General features: G+C 34.2%; 1 protein-coding gene across 3 annotated transcripts in view; it reads left to right on the forward strand.

Moving 5' to 3' along the window:
• The window catches only part of Msh3 (mutS homolog 3), a 183,564-nt gene that overhangs the window by 16,630 nt on the left and 153,226 nt on the right, over positions 1–13,708 (forward strand). For all 3 annotated transcript variants that reach the window (XR_007346415.1, XM_015497854.2, XM_048800207.1), the window contains exons 6-7: positions 2,070–2,215; positions 5,683–5,849. Coding sequence is in view for 2 of the 3 variants with exons in the window: in XM_015497854.2 (XP_015353340.1) it covers positions 2,070–2,215; positions 5,683–5,849 (313 nt within the window). In the remaining variant the exon portion in view is untranslated. The remainder of the gene's footprint in view (positions 1–2,069; positions 2,216–5,682; positions 5,850–13,708) is intronic.

The raw sequence follows: 13,708 nt of genomic DNA on the forward strand, positions 1-13,708 counted from the left end.
TGAGAGATAGGGATCAAGTTTCATTCTTCTACATATGGGTATCCAGTTTTCTAAGCACCTTTTGTTAAAATGGTCATCCTTTCTCTTTTTGGCACCTTTGTCAAGTATCATAGGGCTATAAGTAAGTATATGAGTTTGTCTCTGGGTCTTCTGTTCTGTTTCATTGGTCTTCATGTCTATTTTGGTGCCAGTAGCATATTAATTTTGTTACTGTAACTCTGTAGTATAATTTGACATAAGGTATTGTGATGCCTCCAGAATTTCTCTTTTTGTTCAGGATTGCTTTGGCCATTCTGGGTCTATTATTCTTCCAAATGAATTTTAGAACTGTTTGTTGTTGTTGTTGTTGTTGTTGTTGTTGTTCTAGTTCTGTGAAGAATGTCATTGGTATTTTGGTGGGGATTGTGTTGAATCTATATGCTGCTTTGGTAGTATGGCCATTTTGATAAAATTCTGCCTATCCTAGAACATAGGAGGTCTTTCCATCTTCTAAAATCTTCTATTTCTTTTTTTTTTTAAAGAGAGAGAGAGAGAGAGAATTTTAATATTTTATTTTTTAGTTTTCGGCAGACACAACATCTTTGTTTTTTTTGTATGTGGTGCTGAGGATCGAACCCGGGCCGCACGCATTCCAGGCGAGCGCGCTACCGCTTGAGCCACATATTTCTTTTTTCAGTGTTTTCATAGAGGTCTTTCACCTCCTTGGTTAGATTTATTCTAAAGGTTTTTTTTTTTTTTTCAAGTTATTGTAAATGCGATAGTTTTCCTGATTTCTTTCTCAGCGGATTCATTATTGGTGCATAGGAAAGCAATATGTTGTTCTTGTATCCTGCTAAATTTGTTTATCATCTTTAGAAGTCTTCTCTTGGAGTTTTTCAGGTCTTCTAAACATAGGATAATGTCATCAGTGTACAGATAATTTGACTTCTTTTTTTCCTATTTCTATCCCTTTAATTTCCTTCTCTTGCCTAATTGCTCTGGCTTGAGTTTTATGGAATATGTTGAATTGGAGTGGTGAGAGTGGACATCCTTGTCTTATTCCTGTTTTTAGAGGAAATACTCTCAGTTTTTCTCTGTTCAGTATGATATTGGCCTTTGGTTTGTCATATATAGCCTTTACAATGTTGAGGTCAGTTCCTTCTATCCCTGGTTTCTCTAGTGTTTTAAGCATGAATGGGTGCTGGACTTTGTCCAATGCTTATTCTGTATCTAAATAATCATGTGATTCTTGTCCTTAAATCTATTTATGTGATGAATTCATTTATTGATTTGTCTATGTTGAGCTAGGCTTGCATCCCCGATCATGGTGTACTATCTTTATTTAGTGTGTTTTTGAATGTAATTTGAAGCATTTTATTAAGAAGTTTTTCATCTGTGTTCATCAGGGATATTGGTCTGTAGTTTTCTTTCTTTGATATGTTTTTATCTGGTTTTGGTATCAGGGTGATAACTGGCTTCATAGAACGAATTTGGCAGTGTTTCCTCCTTTCTTTTATCTTCTTATACCCAAATTGGATGTATCCAGACTAGCTTTTTCCAGAATTAGCTTTTACCTCTTGAGAATTGGATTAGTGGACTCATTTTACACACACACGCACAAATGCACGCATGCACAACCTACACACATATACATTTATTTCTGATTTTTTAAAATGTCTTTTAAAACTGTTTTACCTTTCTGGAAGCTTTAGGTACTTCAAAGAAAAAATTAATTTATACTTATTTTAGTATATTTATGCTTTGATTTATAGAATCAAGTATTTAAGAATTCAAGTGTCAGCATCACCCAATTAAAGGGGGTTAATATTTGGGCATCCACAGCATCTGATGTATTCTCCTAGGGCCTTTGGAAGTGAGACAATAATAGTTACCTGCCCTCATGAACCTTACATTTTAGGGAAAAGAAGACGTGCAGCTATGCTCATGGTAAATCAGAAGAATGTGCTACATGGAAGAGTTTTGCATAGAGGAAAATACTCAGAAAATGAACCATTGTTTTAATGGAGAAAACAGTTAATATTAAACATTAGTGGCACTTCAGGACATTATTTTTCTTTAATCATTATTACATGTGAATCCTCTGATCAAGCTGGATGATGCTGTAAATGTTGATGAGATACTGACTGATACTTCTACCAGCTACCTTCTATGTATCTATGAAAATAAGGAAAACATTAAGGACAAAAAAATGGGGAACATTTTCATTGGCATTGTGGTAAGTATTTTGTAGGTGAAAAAGGAATAATAACTGTTCATGGTATTTCTAAACATGAGAATCACAAATGGTTTATAATGAGGATAACTGATGAGATATGCCTTGAAGTAGTTGAACTGGGAAGCATTTTCCTCATTAGATTATACGTTACATCACTAGTTACAGTATTCTCCTATCTCAGCACTCTATGCTATGGAAAGATACAGATAGTTTTGGTTCATATGCTCCAGGATTTTAGGGTTGAAGGTAAGTGGAGTAATAGGCATAAATGTGGACAGTGTGCACATAGTAGAATAAAACATAAGCCAGCCGCATGCATGGGTAGCAAGAGTTTTCTAGATTTCCTCTACAGGCTTGAAATTAAACATGAATGATTCTAGAATATTCTATCTAGATTTGGAGAAAGGGATAGTTAGAGAAGTGATAATTGACCGATGTAAAACACCAGACTAAGTGTTAGGAATATTTATACTCAGTGTTTCATATAAACATGGTTCGTGAATCATAGTTTTCTTGCCCTTGCCTTATGGCAATTTATGAATACATTTGCCCATTTACATGCCTACCTGGACCATGCTCAAAATCTTAAGACTTTTTAGGGCCTTTGACAATTATTAAATACCTTTGTCCTGTTGTACATTAAGTGAAAGCAGGGCTTTTTGCCTGAGTAATAACTTCTCTTTGCTTTTTAAAATTTCTACAGTCAGTGACGATATCAATAAATTCTTACAATCTGAATGTCTCCAGTGTGACTTTTAATACCTTATTCTGTTACTCTGTGCTAACTTGGCATTTGCTTAACCTGTAAGCTCTTCTCTCAGGGAGTTAGCATTACCGTGGGGATTGGATGGCTCTAAGCCAATTAGATTTTTTTTTTTTTTCTTCCTTGAGAAGCACTTTTTATCTAACTGCGGACATAGTTGGACCTATCTACGAATAGTAAAGTTATTTGGTTTTAGGCTTTAACATATGTTGTATGCTATTTTATATTTACCTGAAACTCAGTTTAAAGAACAGAGTTGACAATGTATAGTTCCTTCTTAGCACATTTAGAAATAACCTCTAATCTGTTGCCAGATCTAACCATAGTATATGAAGTGGGATACAAAAATAAAATGAAAAGTGGTAATTTGCCCTTTCAGTGTTTTTTTTTTTTTTTTTTTTGGATCCTCTCTTGACCTCAGAAACCACTTTTGGACTGATGATATCCAGAGTTCAGGATATCATCAGTCCAAAAGTGGTTATAGGGTGTGGATATAGGATGAATTATAAGATGTGGATATTTTCAGCTGGCTCAACCTCTCTCCTGAGCTCTAGGCTTTTGCATCCAAATTAGTATTAAGCAAGGGCACTCAGAATTTTCTGACCCTTCAAACTCAGTGGCTGAAATGGAACTCATTTTCCTTTACCTTCAGAACAGTTCTTCCTGGATTTTTCCCTGCTGTGATCAGTGTTAACCATTCCATAGTCACAGCCTGGGAGTCATCTTCGTGTACTGGCAGTGAGTCTAGAATCGAAGGCTTCACTATTGGAAAAACATGGTGATTAGGACCATTGCCTTCAGTATGGACAGTATGGTTCTTCACAGATTGACTTTAAATTTTTCTTCTTGTTTTTTGATACCAGTGATTGAACTCAGGGGCACTTGACCACTGAGCCACATCCCAGTCCCATTTTGTATTTTATTTAGAGAATGAGTCTCACTGAGTTGCTTAGCACCTTGCTTTTGCTGAGGCTGGCTTTGAACTTGTGATCCTCCTGCCTCAGCCTCCTGAGCCGTGGGGATTACAGATGTGCACCACCATGCCAGCTTAGATTTCTTGATAATACATACCTTATAGAATAATGAAGTTTCAGGTGTTACAATAGAAAATTTCTCTGATTAAATTTAGTAACAGAATATTTGGCTGGCTGATAAGTTTGTTATTTGAACATCTTTTAAGTAGCTTTTGTAAATGCATGATTATAGACTGTGGGACATAAACTTAGATATGTATCCTGAGATACTGATACTATAGATAGTATAGTAATACTATAGAAAGCTTTTTGAATAGAATTAAAAGATTTTTCTTTTTTTAAAATTGTAGTCTTTTTTGAATGAAAGTATTTCTTTGATCTATGCGTGAGATATTTAAAAAATTATAAAATATTCAATAAAAAATGCATAAAATAAATTTGGCAGGGTAGCATAAGACAGTCACCCAGGTCAGAACTATAACTACTACAACCCATAAGATCCTTGTGTGTCTCTTCACTCCAGAGGTGACTGTAATCCAGACTTTTAAGGTAATAAGTTCCTTCCTTTTAGTTCTAGTTTTACCACTTTAATCACAAGTGTAGATATACTGTACGTATTTTTTTTTAGATCCTGCTTCTTTTGTTTCCTATGTTTTTATGTGAGATTTATTTACATTTGTTGCTGTAGGTTTTTCGTTGCTGTGTCCTATTACATTTTATGGTGTACAGTTTACTTATTCCTCTGTTGGTGGACATATGGGTTCTTTCTAGTTTTTGGTTCTACAAAGAATGCTGCTATATGTATAAATGTTTTTGGCATGTCTTCTACTTTATACATGCCTGAATTTCTCAGGAATATACACCTGGGGAAGGAATTGCTGATTATAGGATGTGGATATTTTCAGCGGGTTGTTTTAGAAAGTGCCGTCAATAGCATATGAACATAGGGATTAATGATTCTCCCTTCTTTTAGCTGGTGGAGGCTGTAACTCACCCTAGGCTTCTCATAGGCATCAGTAGTATGTTAGAGTATGGCCTGGGGAGTTAGACTGTGTGGGTTTGAATCCACCATTTAGTACTGAGACCTTGGCTAAGTAACTTGACTTTTTTTTTTTTAACCTCTTCCAAGTGGTAATATTTTCCAGTTTGTCTTTTGGCATAGGGTGATGGGGTATCTTCAAGTTATTTCATTGAACAGACTGCCTAGTTGGGGTTCATGAGAATTTGTTACATGTATATTGTTTTTTTTTTTTGCAAAAATTATGCTTTTTATTTATTTGTTTATATAATTAAGTGTATTCTTGAACATTTTGGTTTTCAGATTACTAGGACCATATCACTTATTAGTCTGTATCTATCTGTACAATGCCTTATGTTTTCTAAAGCATTCACATTTTTTTTCTGACTTGATCCTTACAATAGTTCTGTTAGGGAAATAAACTGACTTATTTCCATTTTGGAGGAGGAAACTGAGGCCCAAGTAGGATTTGGTGACTTGTCATAGTCACTCCATTGTTGTATTAGGTCCAGGGCCTGTACTCAGGTGCCTTTTGAAACTCCCAGTTAGTTTCTTGTAGTTCAGTGACTCTGACTTATGTAAATGAGTCTTGAAAAACAACAGGTTTTCAAACACTTTAGAAATGGAATGTATCATCTTTACTATTTGCATGTTTAACCATAACTGGAAGAAATTATATTGTCTGTGATGTTACATTTGTGCTTGTTTTCAGGGAGTGCAGCCTGCCACAGGTGAAGTTGTGTTCGATAGTTTCCAGGACTCTCCTTCCCGTTCCGAACTGGAGACTCGGATATCAAGCCTGCAGCCGGTGGAGCTGCTACTTCCATCAGACTTGTCAGAGCAAACAGAGATGCTCATTCACAGGGTCACTGCTATTAGGTATGTTGGCATGCTGTTTGAAGATCATGATTCTGAAACTGATTTACTGACAAAGCCAAACTTGTTAAAGTTGTTAAAAATAGTTTATAATTATAAAAATTCTATTTCAATGTAACTTAAAAAATTTTATATTTCAGCTTTTTTCAAAATTCCATTTCAGAATTGTATTTCAAAGTAATGGAAATTTTTCAAAAGAAAATTACCCATACTGTCTCTTTAATGTAAGACTATAAAAATGATCATTTTAAAGGGGCTTCTGATATTACTTAATGCTATCGTTTGGTAATTAAGGGGCTTATGATATTATTTCAGTATATTGTTTGGTAATTTTCAGTTTCTGGAGATAGGATTCATGTTTTGGAAATCTTACGTAGTTTTGAAAATGCTTTCTTTGTGCTTTAAGTTTCATTTTAGTGCTGCGTCCAGTAGTGTCCAGTAGTTTTATTTACAAGATCTAAGGTCACATGACTTATATATGAAATGGTGTAATGGGCACTGTGGCCGTAGAGGAAGAAAATGAGTTTATTATATGTGTCTGGCACAGTTGACAACCCAGTAGGAGAGGCAAATATGTACATATCTAACTGGATTCATGAGGCATGATACGTTACGTACCAAACATGAGGGTGACTCATTGGGGGGGATTCTATACTGCCACTGTGGAGCGGTGGTGAAGACCAGCAGTGGTGGTGAAGAGACCAAAATTTTGGGCTGGGGCTTGAATGAAGAGGAAGTTGTATATTGAGGAACTGGACTTTAGAATTAAGAAAGGAAGCCCATAAGGATTTTCATTTAGTAAGTTGACAAAACAGTTAGAAAATCAAACTGATTTATTAAGTGAAGTTCTATATGTTTCTTTGTCCTTAAAGTTAAGAGTGTTCATTCTATTTAAATGTAACTTCCAACAAAGTAGCTTTCATAATTTGTTTTTTGATTATAACACAGATATATATTCATTTAGAAGTTAGGATTTACAAAAAGGAAAGATAAAGTAATTCAAAATTGTAAAACCCAGAGATAACTACATTTTAGTGTATTATTTCTGTATACGTATACCACTTTTTTCATTTATGAACTTGGATTTGTATGGCAAAATCACTTCAGTATCCTTTTTTTCTTTCTTTTTGAGCCGTTCCTGAGTAAATGTCAAGGAACATTGAAGAAAGAGCAGATCTGTGAAGCCCCAGAAGTTTTTTTTTTGTTTGTGTTTTTACTTTTTAAAAATTTTAAATTTTTTTAAAAATTTATTTTAATTAGGTATATATGACAACAGAATGCATTTGATTCATTGTACACATTGCAGCACAACTTTACATTTCTATGGTCGTACATGATATAGTGTCACACTATATGTGCAATCATACATGAACCTAGGTTAATGATATCCATCTCATTCTACCATCTTTCATATCCCCATGTCTCTTCCCTACCGTCCCTTCCCCATGCCCGATCAAAGTTCCCCCATTTTTCCTATGTCGCCCCCATTATGGATCATCCACTTATCAGAGAGAACATTCAGCCGTTGTTTTTTAGGGATTGGCTTATTTCACTTAGCATGATATTCTCCAACTCCATCCATTTACCTGCAAATGCCATAATTTTATTCTCTTTTAATGCTGAGTAATATTCCATTGTGTGTGTGTGTGTGTGTGTGTGTGTGTAGTATATATCACAGTTTTTTTTCCCATCCATCTATTGAAGGGTATCTAAGTTGCTTCCACAGTTTTAACTATTGTGAATTGAACTCCTATAAATCTTCATTAAAAAAAGAAACAGTCAACAAATAAAAAAATCAAAGCCCTAGAAAAAGAAGAAAAAACCAACCCCCAAAGTAGTAGAAGACAGGAAATAATTAAAATTAGGGTGGAAATCAATGAAATTGAAACAGAAGAAACAATTCAAAAAATTGACAAAAAGATAGTTCTTCGAAAAAATAAATAAAATTGACCAACCCTTAGCCACCCTAATGAAGAGAAGGGAGGAAAACTCAAATTACTAAAATTTGTGATGAAAAAGGAAATATCATAACAGACACTATTGAAATATAGAAGAAAATTAGAAACTATTTTGGTATCCTTTTTTTTTTAACTTAAAAGCTTCCCATATTTTTTGTTTATTTTGGAAAACTTCAAGCATATAAAATTATTCAGAATAGTGTAGTAAACGCTCATGAACCCATCAACTAGCTTTACCATTTCCCAATTCGGAGCTTGTCTTATTTCATCCATCTCTCTCTCTGGTTAATTTATTTTGAAGCAAATCCTAGTAAACATTATTTTATCTGCTAATATTTCAGTAGGTACTCTTGAAGGCAAAATGATTGCACAACACTTAGTTATGTAAATAGCTCATCATTTATCCATCTCCCTTTTGTTATGTTGTAATCATTTTTTTTCAGTATTACAAATATTGCTGTGATGAATATCTATGCAAATATTTCTGTATGTGTGGTGCATCTTTATTTCCTTAAAATGAATTCCTGAAAGTAGAATTTCTAACTCAGAGGGTGATAACTATATATTTATAAAGCTCTTGATTACTTTTTAGAATTAATAATATTAATTTATATTTCCACCAGTATAGCACAAGAGGGTTCCTTGAACTCATGCCAACATTGGGAGTGATCATTTAAAGATTTTTAACCTTTCACATAGGTAAAAAATTCCACATCAGGTCCCCTAATTTTGTTCTTAATTCTTTTCTGTGTTCAAACTTGAATGATTAAAAATCATATAGTAAAGTTACAAGGGGTGCTGCTTTTGGAGAGCTAAAAGAATTAATCAGATCTCTACTTTTTATTTATAAGACTAGTCTTCTAGAGCTATATTTTCAGTATTTCACATTTGACTTCATTTTTTTTTTCATAATTGAGTATTTATTTGACTTAGGTTAATAGAAATTAAATTATCAGGCTCATTTTCTCTCTTCTACTTATTTCTACAAAATAATAAAGACAAAATTCAGTACAATGTCAAAACATCCCACAATGAAGACATTGCCAAAACTGAATTTTTGTTTAACAAGAACCATTGCCTAGTGATATTCATAAATGTCCATTTATCACATGAGATACCAAAGCCTGAATTTGGAGACATTTTGGATGTCATATGTGAGTTTTACCAAATTTAATGATTGCATCTGTCTTGTTTTGATTTGTATTTCTTTGGTTAGCATTGGGAGTTTATATTTTTTCCTCTGTTTAATGACCACATGTAAGTGCTCATTCTTTTGCATACTTTATTTTAATTTCATTTGACTAAACAGCCAAAAGTCAGTATTTCTGTGGAGTGCCTATAGCTAATTTATATCTGTGGACAGAGTGGAGCAGTGGAGATTGAAGAATCATAGGGTCAAACAGTGCAGACTCCTGTAACATAGGATTAGGTTGGAAAACTGATCTTCCCCTTAGTGACTAATAACTCAGCAGTATTGCCCTTTATTGTTCTTTTCTGGGTGATAAGTGTGCTTACCTTATGGGGTTGCTGTAAGGATTAAATAAGTTAATATGTTAAAGGTAAATCAGTCCTTATCTCTTTTAACATTGTCTCTCTCCTGTTCATTCCTGGAACTCTGTCATACATTTTTTTAGACCTTCTTATTTATTCTCTGTGCATGATTCTTTATGGTCTAATTGTATAAGTCTCCATCTATAGCTGTTTTTTTATATCCTTTTGAATTTTTCTCCTTCAAAATTAAAAGAATTTTGACTCTTCTTTAAATTTTTTTATTTTTTAATTTTTGAGTTCACTGCTTCTGCATTGATTTTAATAGACTGTCTGGACCAGTTAAGTCCTCCATGCCTCTAATCATATCCTTTATTTTTATACTTAAAAAGTTCACTCCCCATACTGAAAGTACTTCATTTTTATTTTCATCTATATTTCACATTAGTCACTTTTTCTTTGTTTTACTTTACTCTGTGAGGTAAAATCTTACCATAATTCCCCCACTAAATACTAGTGGTTCCAGTTAACATCCATGAAGTTTAGTTTTATCAGCCTGAGCTATAACTCCTAGGCGTATTTTTTTAAACAAGATAATTTAGCCAGTTGCATAGGGAATACTTTTATTTAGGTATGAAGAAAATAACTCTAGAATTCTGCCATATTTATTACCAATAAATAATATAGCATTGAATTTTCAAGTATAAAAGAATTTTTGTTCTAGAACCCCCTAGAATAAAAAGAATTTTTCATCAATTATTGGTTGATGTTTTGTTAATATTGAAGACATTATATATTAATGCTATGTGAAAAAGACAAAAGAAATTGAATATCCTGAAGTATTAGCTTTTTTTTTTTTTTTTTGGGTAATCTTAACATTTACCACAAGGGGTCTCCAAAGGATTTTATATCTATGAATGGCAATTTAAAAGACTACTAAAACTTTACTTCACATTTATTTTCTATCTTCAGATACAGACTTACTTAATTTACCATTTTTTAAAAAAATATATTTTTTTTAGTTATAGGTGTACACAGTACTTTCATTTTATTTTTATGTCATGTTGAGGATTGAATCCAGTACCCCACACATGCCACTCTACCTCTGAGCCACAACCCCAGCCCCTAATTTACCTTTTTAATGCCAGGGATTGAAACCAGGGGCGCTAAGCTACATTCCAGCCCTTTTTATTTTTTATTTAGAGACAGGATCTCACTAAGTTGCTCAGGGCCTCACTAAGTGGCTGAGGCTTGCCTCAAACTGGTGATTCTCCTGCTTCAGCCTCCCAAGTCACTGGCATTACAAGCATGTACCACAGGGCTCAGACTACTTGCTTTATATTACATTGTAATTTAGAACAAGAATTAGTCCAAGATCGTAGTAAGCTAAGCTAGAATTATTATTTCTAAATAGTGACAAGCTATCAATTTTTCTAGGGTTGTTTATCTTTATGTAAAATGTGTTTATAAGATTTCAGCCCGGGTCTGAGGGAATCAGTTATAGTATTTTGCTACCCTTCCATTTGTTTTAAGAATATATAAAGAGAAAGAAATGGAAATCAATGATTTTGAGCTCTGCATTAACCTCAGTTAAGATTGCTTTAGCTTAGAGATGTTGTATAAAACTAGTTGAGAGGAAAGCTATAGAAAGCAAAAAAAAATTAACATTATTATTAAATATTATTAATATTTACTAGTTCTACAGAAACCAGTTTTTGAGGCAGGTAGGGTTAAACACAGCAGATGATTCTCAATTTTATGTTTAGAGAAATGAGAGGATCCTGGGCACTGGTCTAGCCAAAGAAGGCTTTGTGGAGGAGGTAGGCTTGGATGGGGACATTTGCAGGGTGGAAGGCTTTGAATTGGAAGAGGGGAGGAAAGAAGGTATGTTGTGTGTGAATGCAAACAGTATGAACCCTGAGGCATATGGAGAAATAGTAGGAAAATGTGAAGACAGTGACGAGACTTTCCTGATTAGGGGAAAACTCTCATGTTGAGAACTGAGGAAGAAAGTGTCCCAGAGGAGCAAATCCAGGAAGGTGGGTATGGTGGACTCTTTGTGGAAAGTCAGTAAGGTTTTGGGTTATGTAAAAAAGAAGAGGTGATCCTGCTGCTTAGATGGGACCGTGAATTTTAAAAAATGAATACTTCTCCTAAAGGAAAAAGCATACACGAGAAGAATAAGATTGAGGAGTTTGGAGAATGCCAGTAGTTGGGAATAGGAGGAAGAAGAATGGAAATAGAAAGGGAGGACATAAAGAGTTGGGTGGAGAACTGGAACAAGGTAGGGATGTGGAGTTATAATTTATTTGTTGCACTGATATCAATAGTGAATTAGTTTTTTACACTATTGACTCTTATATTTCACTGAAACCACATGACATGTAGTAGTGCTAGCTTTTACTCCTCCTCCTCCTCTTCTTCTTAGAGTTTTATGGTTATACATAGTAGTTAGGTTCATCCCGATTGACTCATACATGCATGGAAATGAGTTTCCATTTATGATCCCTCATGATCCCTCCCTTTTCCCTCCTGTACTCCCTCCCCTCTTCCATTCTCCTTCTCCTTCCCCTCTTGCATTCTTCCTCAGTGCTACTAGACTTCCTTCTGCTCAAGTAGAAGCTAGCTCTAACCAGTTGATGCTTTGTGAAAGAAGGTCCTGCAGTAGTACAGTGACTTTAGCAATTTGACCTTTGAAATAAATGCTTGAACATGTCAATGTTTCTTCAAAGAAAGGGGTGTATACTGCAGATTTAAAGAAAGCATTGAAATACTACATTATTAAAACATTTATATCATCTATGGTTTAACCCAGACCATTACCTAACATGTTGTTTTTATATTGAAAATTTGTATCATCTGAATGTCATTTGTGATGACAGATACTTGATGTTACTGTTGCAGCATTTTAATTTTGTATTTTCTTATTAATTTAACTACTAGAGACTGCTTACCAATTTGTGTTGTTGTACTTTAATTTTCAGTTTCTTAATAGAAAATGTTCAGTAGTTTTAGTCTCAAAATGAAGTTATAGTGTGAGACTGTGTATGCTATTAACAGCAACTCTTCTGTGGACTAGCACTCTGTTATGGCTGAAGTCCAACTCTTTCTAATGTCATTATTTGAGTTTAGTATCAGTTAAAAAAATATCAAGACTTTTTGAAGGATGGGGGAAATGGAGGTTTTACTCATTAACTTGGTTAATAATATGAAATGTTATTAAGGGATCAATACTTAAGGGTACCAATTTAGTAATTGCAGTGTTCCAATTTGTTCTATCAAAGTTTAATAATCTCAATTCCTTGGGCTCATATGAGGTCATTTCAATATGATTCTTAGGTATTAGGAGCTAAGTAAATGAGGAATGCTGTTCTAAACACTGAGTAGCATACTGACATGAATAACAGACCCCTTAAATTTTATGGAAAAGTGAGGCTGGATAAAGTCAGGGCATTTTGGGAAGTGTGAAAAAAGAATGGAACAAGGGAATTGCAGGTCCACTGGAAAGTCAGATGAGTGTGGATGAAGAGTGGCCAGGCACATGCTAACACATAAGAGATTCTCAGTGAGTATTTGTTGAATGTCTATATGTTCAAGGCAAAGAGAAAAACTGGAACTTTTCATTCAGGAGGTTGGGCACTAGTGGGAATTTGATTGATGTTTCTCAAAGTTGGCCTATTCACTTCTTTTACAGGTGTTTATTATTTTGTATTAGAATAATAATTTCTTTTACATTTGTTAAATTGTAATATAAAAAATTATAGCAGCAACTCATGTTTCTTGTATAAGTGAGAAAATGTGTATTTTTTAAAAGAAAAATGATTTTTGTTAACCACATTATTTAAATATTCAAAAACCTAAAACCTAGTGATTTAGTTTATACTTTTTTTATAGCAATAGAGTTAAAAACAAAACCTGAGAATCAAGTCATGCAAACATAAATAAGAATCAAGTCAAACTCATATAAGTAAGTGGTTGTTTGTTGAGAAGAATGTTGTTCTTGCTACTGAAAATAAACTGTTCCTCCCAATTGGAGTGGTGTACCTCAACTGAGAATTAGGCGCGTTTCTTTCTCTCTCTCTCTCTCTCTCTCTCTCTCTCTCTCTCTCTCTTTTTGTCTTTATGTTTTTTAGACCAGTTTTAGGTTTACAAGTTTAGCAAAATTGAGAGGAAGGCATAGAGATTGACCATGGATCTCCAGTCCCCACACATGCATAGCCTCCTCTGTTATCAGCATCTTTCACCAAAGTGGGAAAATTCTTTTCAATTCAACATTGCTGTGCTATATAATGCATTGTGTAAAGATTCAATTCATCACTTTTTTTTCTCTTTGAACTATAGCTTGACTTAGGTTGTTTGCCTTCCTCTTGGTACAAACATACCACTTTTAAGACTGCTTCCGTCCCCCCCCCCCCC

This window comes from Marmota marmota, unplaced genomic scaffold, assembly GCF_001458135.2.
Source record: "Marmota marmota marmota unplaced genomic scaffold, marMar, whole genome shotgun sequence".
Taxonomy (NCBI): domain Eukaryota; kingdom Metazoa; phylum Chordata; class Mammalia; order Rodentia; family Sciuridae; genus Marmota; species Marmota marmota.